Source organism: Synchiropus splendidus, chromosome 9 (assembly GCF_027744825.2).
Source record: "Synchiropus splendidus isolate RoL2022-P1 chromosome 9, RoL_Sspl_1.0, whole genome shotgun sequence".
In the NCBI taxonomy this organism is placed as follows: Eukaryota; Metazoa; Chordata; class Actinopteri; order Syngnathiformes; family Callionymidae; genus Synchiropus; species Synchiropus splendidus.
Genome location: NC_071342.1, coordinates 13,457,222 through 13,469,087, shown reverse-complemented (window position 1 = coordinate 13,469,087; position 11,866 = coordinate 13,457,222). Strand labels below are relative to the sequence as shown.

Here is an 11,866-nt window from a genome sequence, read left to right as displayed (position 1 = left end):
GCATGGCGCTCTCACTGCAGCGTCACGGACCGGAATGGTCATCTTTTTTGCATCCACTATCATCACTTTTAACAACATTAGCGTCATAAGGACACATTGAGTCGGATCACTGTTTTTGTTTGTTGGTTGGTGTTTAAACAAACACGGAGCGCTCATCGCTCCGATGCCAATAGAGGAACTCAATACAATTTCAGTTTCCGCTAAAATAGTTTCACACATCTGAGTCTCATTGTTTACCCCGCGCCACGCCACACCCGCGCCTTTTGTCCCAATAATAGTTTCTATTTCTCGTTTCCTGGTCGCGGTGAATATTTCCCACTGACGTGAACGCACCAAGTGCCGGAGCAGGTTTCACGCAGACCACATCCTTATTGTGTTGTCCTCTCTCTCAGGCGTCAGGTGGCCCTGTCCATCCTCTCTGGATCGGCCTCTCTTTATCCAAATCTATAGGTTTATTTGTTATCACAATGCTCCAGTCTCTGGCCAGTAGCTCGTGTTTTCGCTTAATACAGAACCACAAATCGACGTGGTTCTTTGTGTCGCTGGTCCTCGGGTACGTCCTTTATCTCGTGTTCGGCGCGGTGGTGTTCTCGTCCGTCGAGCTCCCTTATGAAGACGTTCTGCGCCAGGAGCTGAGGGCCATGAAGAAACAGTTTCTCCAGGAGAACGACTGTCTCACCGAGGAGCGACTGGAACGGTTCCTCAAGAAGGCGCTTGACGCCAGTAATTACGGCGTGTCCGTGCTGAATAACGACTCCGCCAACTGGAACTGGGACTTCACCTCGTCCCTGTTCTTCGCCAGCACCGTCCTCTCCACCACAGGTGAGTGGAGGCTAGCTGACAGGACCGAGGCTGTTTTCATGTATTGCTTTCTATGTGTAAGACATGGTGAAATGAAGCCCACTCGTTTGTTTGCTGTGGTCGTATTCTCTAGTGTTTCCACTGGTTTTCTCTGCCCACACTCTATGGTGTGGTGAAAACAAGAAATCTTATCCAACATTGTATCTTTCACAAAAACAGAATGTGACATTCACTTATTGGTTTATTAGAAATATTTGAAATTGTATACAACGTGTGAGTCAACGTGAATATGTTTTAATAAACTTGATTCACAAAAATCTGGGCTTCAAAAAAAGACATCATAGTACATTTTTTAATTGAAGTATGGGCAAATAATGCTGAATATTTATGCATCCTCAGTTGATTTTAATGCTGTTTTATTGCTCTACAATCGGACTTGAAATATCATCAATGCAGCTCTTATTTTCTTTTATAAATGCAGGCTATTTCTCTTCACGTGTGTTGTTAATTGTAAATTGGAGTAAGAAGCTGAGTAGAAAGAAGATGCCGTCACTTCATCTCCTGAAGAAGAGTAAATTAAAGTTAAGCTGAATGGCTTCGTCCTTGAGTCAAGCGTATGCTGATGGCAGGATCGTCCCTGCAGTTGTTTTCCTGACCGACCAACAGAGAGAGACGCTCCGGGCCGTGTTTGACTTATGCAAAAACATTTCTAAGAAAAAAAGAAGAAGAACGGCAGGACTAAGGGGGGGATTACAGTCAATGACTGTACTTTACTTCCCTGTTAACTACATGCACCAATTAAAGGTGAATCTAAAGTCACCAAATGTATAAGTTCAATAGAGAACCACACAAAAACATAAAATGTTTGTCGAACAAACACGCCAACAAGAGCGCCACGAGAGCCACAGGTTGCTGTCCGCTGTGTTAAACTAACTCTTAAAATTGCAAAGCATACAATACATTTACAGTACAATGATCCACTAAAAATGCTCAGGTTTATAGTTAGCACATTGAGAATCACTTAAATTTGGGACATTGACTGAAGCTTGTAGAGCAAACATGAGAACTTTGCAAGAGCCAAAGTTTGTTTTACTGCAAGTGACTCAAGGGCGACGAATCCTATGTGTGGCTTTAAAATTCAACTATGTTTGTGTTGACTTAACCAGAAACAGACATACATTCTACAAAATAAAGTCTAGCTCGTAGCGGTTATTCCACGAAAGAAGAAATCAATGTGCGCCCAACTGGTACCTTCAGGCATTTGTAGATTTTCATGCAGATCATACAAAAAGTGGCCAATAAAAAACTGGAGAGTAGACTGATGCTTCAGTACTTAACCTGTAGAGGTGACCCAGGACGATTTATTTAGGGTTCTCACCTGGATTTACGGGACGCTAGTTAGGCTTCAATTATAATTTGCTTTGAAGTAGAATTTCATCGTCTTGCTTTAACCAAAACCGTCCATTGAAGTTCACTGGTTATCATTGTGTGCACCAAAATGGACTTGTAACCTCTGGAAAGTGTCTCCCTCCTCTTTTTATGGCCGAGCCTTATCTAACTCTCCCAAGCCCAGTTGAGTACACAGAACCTGCCACCCCGGTCCAATCATAAACATCTTGTTACATGACCCATATATGTGATTCTACCTAGCACTCACTTCAATGTGAGTTCAGGCAAAGTTTAGTCTGGCAGTTAAATCTTTCACATGATATTAAAATGAACAATTTTGTTTGAAGAACACACACTTGGTGGAATGAATGAATAAGCAGGTTCAGTTGTAGACTCTTAGAAGAAATTGAGCAAACATAAAAGGTTCCTGCAACTACAGATCTCAAATCTAGGAGTGAAATGTCAGCACCTTTGCTTTTGTAATACTGCATATGTCTGCCTAACTACTTGAAGAACTTTACTCCATATTCAGCCGGAGAGCTGCACTTATCTATGAGGTTTCAACATGTGCTGATTTGTTGATAGTGTCTTCTTCTGAGCTTCCTCCAGCTTTGTGAGTAGCTGAACAGTCTTGATAACATCTGCGCCTTATGGGTTTTTGGTTTTTTATCTCTACCAGCCCTCGCTGCTCAAATGTGACTTTAGAGTGATATTACTTGTGTGAAATTGAGTTGTCTGGGATCATAAAAATATTATCATTATTGAAATAATTGAAATAATAATCAAATAATTCTAAAGTCTAAACTGAATGCAAAACTGGAAATGTTGCAAAATCTTTCCGAGCGTCTTATATCTCAGCAGGAAATCTAGTAACTGAGGTGTCAACAAAAATGTTCTTTAGTTTGTAAAGCGCTGGATTCAGAGACATAATTGCAATGAGAGAGCATTTTAATGCATCACATCATGTCAGGAAATGGGATAGCTCGGAAGTTACGAGACATTCTAAAGATCATTTCTATTACTTCCGTGTTCCTACAGTTCCTTTAAAAAAACTGCATTGATCACAACATACGATCATATCACTGAACTACCAAGACTTTCATGTGAGGTCATTGCACTTGGAAAATGTGAAGCTACGAAGATGAAAATGAAATACAACAAATTGTTTTGAAAATTTATTTAATATGCTTCAATATAATGAAATCTTTGTTAAATGAGAAAGCCACTTAATTTTAGAGTTTTATTCCACATTATTCCACATAACATTTTGGGACTGTCTATAATTATTTTATTATACTGTGACCATTGTTCGATTTATTAGTTAGTTGCTGTTTTACAGCTTTAGTTGACTTCAACGAAATAGGAAGTGAAAAAACAATGGCAGTTTTGTTTTCCTGTGAAGTTTAGGTTCTGGGCGAGTTGTGGAATGTGTCTGAGGTCATAGGTAATGTGGTTTTTCATTTACATGTACTTGCTTGAAAGTCGGAGCAGTCTTCATAGTAGCATTTTGGGCGGTAAGAAATAACACATGCTCTAGAGTCTAAACTGAAGCACAATTTAGCATTTTAAAACAGCTTATTTTTTGCTGTATTTATGACTGTTTCTTTCTCTCAGGTTATGGCCACACAGCTCCCCTGTCAGACCTCGGCAAAGCGTTCTGCATCATCTACTCGGTGATCGGCATACCATTCACCCTCCTCTTCCTGACTGCCGTGGTGCAAAGGATCATGGTCTACAGCACTCACAGGCCTATCTCATACTTCCACACTCAGTGGGGTTTTTCCAAACCCCTAGTCGCCATCGTCCACGCCTCCGTCCTCGCCATGCTGGCTGTCTCCTTTTTCTTCCTCATCCCCGGGGCCATCTTTTCAGCGCTGGAGGACAACTGGAACTTTTTGGAGTCGTTCTACTTCTGCTTCATTTCCCTCAGCACCATCGGCTTGGGCGACTACGTACCCGGCGAGTCTGCCAATCAGAAATTCAGGGAGCTCTATAAAGTGGGAATCACAGGTGAGTTTCGTATTGTCTGCTGCATCCACACAGCACTTACATTTGGGGTCAGGCGATACTCCAACGTATTTATTGGATAAAAAGGTCTGTTTTTATGGCTGTTTTTCCTGCTTCTAAGTTGCGCTAACTTCATTTGCTTGACAGTGGAGTCACGATATTGGAAAATAGATGCAAAATGACAATGTTATTTTGTCGTTCTGGCTGAAAGGAATGCTTTATGGAAATGTGTTCTTCACTCGAACTACATGTATACTCATCAAGTCTTCCAGCAACATCATAATAAAAGACTAATAAAATTACAGTGAGAAACACTACACATATATCAAGCAGAAAAGTTCACCTGCCTGGATCCCAGTCCAGTATTGTGAATGGTAGGGTTGGGTGATAAATTATCATACCGCCAAACCCAATCTCCACGATGATAATTCTGCATCTCAAGATAAATTCGATAATCACGTGGCTCACTCGCTGCATTGGACTTGCACACGGGAACATGACGAGACCGCGACGACACAACGCGCTTTCCAACTCCACAGCGTTTGACAGCCACAACACTGACGCATGACTGTTGTGGAGAGTGTGGTGGACTTTGGTTCACGATCGTAGTTTTATTTTTAATATTTAAATATATAATAAGATTTTTTTTTTAAGTTATTTTTAATACAGAGAAGCTTTGATAATGACACTGGTCGACTCTGAGTCTCTGGAGCCGTGTTTATTTTATTAGATGGAGCCTAAAAGTTTTCTGATCCGGTCGTCTGCCTTGGTTCATATCAACATATGCAGGTCTCCCGCTGCGCTGGCACCTCGACAAAACACTGCAGTGAAAATTGTTGGATATTGGACGGACCTCCGCTCCGGTGTTGGCGGAGAAGGTCCTCTTCCGTGTTTAGGGTTCACGGATGACGGACACACACACTCTCACAGGCAGCGCTAGTGCTACGACCCAACATCAGTTAGGGACCATCAACAAATTCTAAAGCGGTCGAGATATTAGTGAAATCCTCAATAAGGCAATGAAAAACAACCATTTTAGGAGAGAGAATTGTAAAACGTTTTTTCATCACACAAGACAACAAAGGACTGACATTTTGTATAATGATTTTGATCGTAGAATATGACTAGATGATCATTTATTCACATTATTTCTCATATTTCTTCGCATCAAGAAAATATGTCCATACTGGTCCATAGTTAAAGTCAGCTGTTAAGAGACATGAGATACCACAGACAGACGGCTCAGTAAAGTATTCATCGTGATAATTATCGTGATCGCCGCATTTACATTTTACTTTTTTAGTCCATATCGCCCATCCCTAGTGAATGGTCTAGTTTCTCTAACTCAGGGGCCTCAAAGGGCTGGGTGGTGCAGGGCTTTTGTTCCAGACCACCTATCACACACAGCCCCACCTATCAGGTCTTTGGGGACTGGTTTGGGAAACCCCTGCTCTTACACATCCCTCAACAACATCACTTTTACTCCTCCCACTCATTGACACATACATTTCATACCTCTTCTCTCTGGTTCAGTGCTTCACCTCTCCCTTACTGTCACAACAAAACACTATATCATCAGCAAACATCATGGTCTTGCAGACACCCCCATCTATCCTCTAAATGTCATGAGACTCAGCTTGATTAGACTCAAGTGTGAGTGGAGACTGGAAACAGAGAAACATGGAAAAAGCAAAAGATCTCTCAGCAAGGAGAAGTAAGGGTGTCACTGTACTAAAAGTAAAACACACTGAAACATAACTAAGGGAGGAAATCTGGAACAAAACAAACTGAATCAATAAAGTAAACAATGGAAATTAAGTTCAAAACACTGCAGTTAATGCTTATGAATAGAACAAAAATACTACAAACACAACAGTACTTCACACAATACACATGCCGGTCATGAAGAAATGTAGTTTAAAAACAGAAATAGGAAGTAACACGGTGGTCAGAACGCACCCCTGAAGTAGGAGAGGATGAACAAGGTAGAACAGACGACTCATGGCAGTCAACACTAGCACATAAAGATGACGGAAAAAAATAGCTTGAGCAGCACGAATAATAAAAGACACATGAACAACAAAGATGCCCATTTATGAGGGTAGGTCTGTGGATGATCTGGAACCTTGGGCTCAAGTAGTTCATCAGGTATGACAATGAGCTGATGGGCTCCCATCCATAACAGACAATACTTCACACCGACTGCGTCAGTTACAGCCAGAAGGGTGGCATTGATATTGATATTGTGTCATTTATTCAGGCTAATAGATGTTGACAGACAAGCTTTCGAATGATATCATGATTCATGAATCGACGTGAGCTTTCTGTAGTCTATAATGAGTTTGAATAAAAAGGCTGAGATTGTGAACATCTGCCAAGCTGTAGGCGTGTGTCATGTTCCGTAACGCTCCACTGAAGTGTCACCTGTCACGCGTGGGCGTGTGTTAGTACACGTCAAATCGTACGTCAATTTGGAGGACAGAATGTTGCTGTGCGTCTTTTACTCCCCGGCTCTTAGTCATAGCTTCTTATGGAAAGAAAAGCGCAGTCAAATTGTCGGACTTGATCTGAACAAAGATGTTTTAATACTGTGTTTGCAGAGTGGACTTTCTGTTGACTCGTGTCATCAGCTGTTCATTTTCCTATTCCAGGATACTAAATGCCAACAAGCCCCACCTTAAAATAGACCAATGGTATATTTAAACTGTCACTATGAACATTAGTGATTGATGTGGGTCTGTTTTGTGGAATCTTTATTGTACACATAATGGTATATTTCCTGGTACTGATGAAATGTTGCTAGCATCTGACACACGACTTAGTCATTAATTTTAATTCCTTACTGGTTAAACTCTAAATATTAGGCCTATATGTTTTTTATGTATTATTATAAGTTTTCCTTACAATTATTGACATATTTTTGCCCATGACTATATGATTTACACGTACATAACTGCGTATACGTTTCCTATTTATTTATTTATTTATATTTAAATAGATAGCCAGATAGCTACTACTAGCTACTACTGCATTTGCCATGTGGAACAGATGTTTCTGTGACCTTCTCTGCATAATTATTTTGCTCTTACAATGTAACATCCGTGTAATAACCTTTTTTTTGTCAAAGTGCTGGTCAAGTGCGCCTGTTGTGTCTACTGATTTTTCAATGCTGCCTCAAAGTTAAATATTAAAATTCTCCTTTCCTAAAAAAGGTTCTCTTTCGGGCTGTGGGAACTAAACTGCCACTACCGTAGTTTAGCAAACACCGCCCTCTAGTGTCCTTATGTTTAACTGCAAGTGGCTTTCCTCTCTGTCTCCTCAGTCTACTTAATAATGGGCCTGATCGCCATGCTGGTGGTGCTGGAGACCTTCTGTGAGCTGCAGCAGCTGAAGCAGCTGAGGAAGATGTTCTACCTGAAGAAGGAGAAGGCCAACGACCAACTGGCCATCCTGGACCACGACCAACTGGCTTTCAGCACCGTGTCTGACATGTCCCTGGTCCAGCACGAGGACAAGAGCCAGCTGTTTGTCAGCGTCACAAGCCTGTCCAGCCCCAGCGACGACCCCATGATCCAGTAGCCGGAGGGCAGTGAGGGAAGATGGAAAATAAAAAGGGATCGCCCTCACTGTCAAGAATTTTTAGGCATCGTTTCAGCCCCCTTTAGTTTGCTGCGATAAAATAGAATAATTTGAATCATTCACAAAATACTGATCGAGTCTTTCAAGATCTAGGAAAAGGGACAGAGGATTTTAATTCATTTTGTTTGAGACCGAGGTCTTTCATGATAGGAATTAATCAGTGTTAATATTTAGTGATAATATTTATCAAGTTTCATTTTAGGTAGCGCACATCACATGGTCCAGACGCTTTAATGCGGTCTCTAAAATGCTTCTTATACCTCAAGGTGATAAATACACTTTAAATAGTTTATAAGGGAAAACCATAGGAGTTTTAAAACTGAATTATTTGCTCACATTCCGGATAAGAGCTTGACTATTCATTTGTACTTAAGGAGCCGTGTCGTGTCATGATGTTGTTTCTCGTGGGCGACAGATTTGACTGTAAAGCTGTGCATCAGAAGGGATTCTATTGAAACGGCTGTTTTATTTGCACATGTGCAGAGGCCGGTCTGCGCTACTGAAACACAGGGACATTCCTCTGACACTGTTTTCAGTCACTGCAGATGTTACTTTAAATATCCGACCTGAAAAGGCTTGAGAATTGCTGCGAGCAATTTTACTGTATTTGAATGTATTTTTTTTTCCCAGAGGAGGGAGACAGGAAACATGGTGTTGATAAGTTGATGGCTCTTCTGTTCCTCTTAATGCTAAATCCTTGCATGGGATCACATTTTATGTCTCATCTCAGACACAGTTGAAGCTCAGCTAAAATGGTTGTGTTGTTGTGTGGCCTGAAGAGAGAGCGGAGCGGCTCCTCGTCGCTCAGCAGATGGTGTCATGTTTACTGAAAACAGTCTGTGCGGGTGAACTGTGAAGCATAAACACTGTATTTGTCATCTCTAATGAGACATTTTAGATTCCGTCATGCGATGTTTTCCCTCTGACTGTTGTTAGCAGACACTCTATTAGAGAAACCTGTCATCCTTGTCATCACTCCCCTCATCCTTCAACTCGCCGCAGTCTGTCTTCAAATGTGTCTCGAGTGCCTGTGTTGCCTCCGACGATGAAGGCAAAAACACTGATGTTATTTATTTACACTATTTAAGTATTTGTTCTGCATGGGACTGAATTTGTGCACACTGCACGTTGTTCCTGAGCGTTAGTTGGTGTGCTACTCTGTCCGTGTGGCAAAATCATTTCATTCATTGAAAAATTGTGCGCTGTATAGTATCATTGTGTCTTAAATAAAGTGGTGGTTTAATAACTGCTCGGATGTGTGTTTTTCTTTGTTTCTATTTTATCATTTGAGGCCTTGAACATCCACCATGTTGGGTATACAGTAAGGGTTGGGTTTACAATAAGTGCGTGCACGTATGCATGCAATATTTCAAAACCTGAGCAATGTATTGAAACAGTTATATATTTTTCATTGGGGGAAAAGCAATACTCTAATTTGAGCCTGCTGCTTTATTTCTCATCAAACATGAGTTTGATATATGTATAGATGTTGCCTGTCTTGTTCAGCTGAATGAAGATGGAGTGAGTGTCTCTGGATGCACGTTTGTGGCTGCAAATTCACAATATGAAAGGAAGGAGGCAGCTGGATTCATGCAATAAAAGTGAAGAAGTGAAGAACTGGAACTAATGGGAAGAAGGATAAAGTAACGGTTTAGAAAGAAAAGTGTACATATATCTTCAAAATATATTCTTCTATTCTTAATAAAATTTAAATAAATACATTTCATGGTTCATTTTTTATATGCATGGAATAGGATGAAGAATAACGTCTTATTTTAACTTTTTTTTACTTTCCTTTTTGAAATTTGTAAGAACTTTTTTAAAGTGAAAACAGAAAAAAATAATATGCATATAAAATTATTAATGACATAATTATTATGTGAAATATTTCATAACGTTTTTTATTCAGTAACGTGTGACAATGGTCAAAATTGTAAAATATATTTTAAATACAATTTAAATAATAATAATAATAAACCTAACAACTATAGCCTGAGCATTCCAAATATTTCACATCTTGTGTAATATTTAGATGAGATGATTCAGTGCAGTTCAGCAGGCTGATGTTTTCTGTGATTTACCTGTGATTTACTAGACAGACGAGATGAGATGGATGAGAAGGTTTGGATACAGATCAGAAGGTTTCTTCAAGATAAAATGCTGCAGTAACCTTTTGCCAATGAGCAGCAGCATCCATGTTGCAGTGTTGCACTGAGTCACAGCCAACTGTTGGTACAAGTGCGTGACAGTTCAAACTCACTGTTAAAGTCAGGCGAGTTAAAGGATATTAAAACAAACAGAATAGCTGCACACCTCAAATTCCTTTTCAACTGTATGTGAATTCATATATTCTGCTCCTCTGAGCATTGACAAACAACATTTCATCAGATTCGGTTTGTACATCAAGGAAAAATGGTGCAACCAGGACCTCGTGTGTGCAAGAGGTTCCGAGGTGTCATGGCTTCTCAGGACAGGGTTGTTGGTTTAGTCGAGCTGAACCTACCGCTGGCATCTGCCCCAGAGCACTGCTTTCTGATGGTGAAGCAACTCTATTTATATCTTGCAACGTACACACACTGGGACTGTGGGAACACAGGAGGCCTCCAGCACGAGCAGTTCCACCAGCAACCGCTCCTGTTTGCTGCCGCTTATATGAAGCTCTTGCAGCATAAATTCAAGAGAATCTATTATGCAGCATAATATATGAACACAGCTTATGAGTTTAAGTCGATCTGTTTTGTTTGGCTCACTTTGCAACCGCAACACTTTGCCATGACTACAATAATCCATTATATAAAGTGCAGTGGAAATACAGAAATCGGTCTCAATAGAGTAAGGTTTTTAAGGCTTTGTCTATGTAGTGAACTGTAAACTTAAGTCAACAAAATGAAACCAAGTCTTGAAAAGAGATAAACACAGTAATGATGTATCAGCAGTAAGCAGTCACTTGTTCCTTTCCATTCCTTGTTCATCGTTTTAAAGGAGTGAATCTCACCTTTTAGTTTATTCCATTTATAATTCCTTTCAATGAAAAACAATGGCAGGATGAATTGAGACAGATTCTTTGTCAGCTCCACATAGAAGCTGTGTTCACCTGCAACATAATGAACATGGCGTCTGCCGTGCTGTGAGTATTTATGAGTGTGAACACACAGAAATCTTGAGGTTCGATTTATGCGTTTGGCTAATCTATCCCAAATGAATGGGAAAAGTGCAACTGTTGATTTCACTTTCACAAGCAGTTATAGGTGAATCAGTGTCATCATTTTCAGTGCTCAATAGGAGGCGCTCTTGGTTTAAAAGGTGAGGTCACCTGAAACTTATGACGGTTTCATGAAGCTTTATCAATATGCCACTAAAGAGGAGGATAAAAGCATTTTTTAATTTGTATTTTAATTGAATTTTTGGTGTTCCTCAGTGACAGAAGATCATGGCATCTACGACAAGTAAAAAATTAAACAATGATAAAAAAAATTTCTGCTTAGAATCATAATCGTATTGCTACAATCTGATTCAAAATACTATACGTTTTTTTCGCCCTAATTTAACCGTATACTTATAGTATAATATCGACCTGTAGTTATTGCAATGGGCCTCAGTCAGATGTCTCCCTCATGGCGGTGAACAACAACAAGTGTATGTTAAAACCATGATTCATCTGGATATGAGTTTGATGTAAGCTCTTGCTGCAACAGATTGTTGCAGTGCATCATGGGATTTGTTTGAGCGGTGAGACTGCAGCCACAGGTTGAACAGCATTCCTGATCGGTGTTGTATAAATAAATGTGCCATTGTTATTCTATGAATGAATAAATCAATAATAATGGCTGTGACACCATGTTGTCAGTCACTTTTATCTCTGAATGAAAATGCACTTGTTAGAAAAAGAATAACCCTTATAAAAAAAATGCAGCTGCGACAACTGTTTCTTAAAAATTCAGTGGTATTTCTCACCTCTGTGTGTTCAATCTATCATTTATACGTGGGTGTTTGTGTTGTACCCATAGATTAGCTGGCTGCTCCAGTTAAC

The 11,866-nt window shown here is 40.1% G+C and overlaps 1 protein-coding gene across 1 annotated transcript; it reads left to right on the top strand.

Annotated features, from left to right (window-relative positions):
* Positions 1-315: 315 nt before the first annotated feature.
* kcnk1b (potassium channel, subfamily K, member 1b) lies at positions 316-9,086 on the top strand. Its single transcript, XM_053874597.1, has 3 exons — positions 316-822; positions 3,805-4,200; positions 7,520-9,086. Exons 1-3 carry the CDS (start codon positions 468-470, stop codon positions 7,774-7,776), a joined length of 1,008 nt encoding a protein of 335 aa, XP_053730572.1. The 5' UTR covers positions 316-467; the 3' UTR covers positions 7,777-9,086.
* Positions 9,087-11,866: the final 2,780 nt, after the last annotated feature.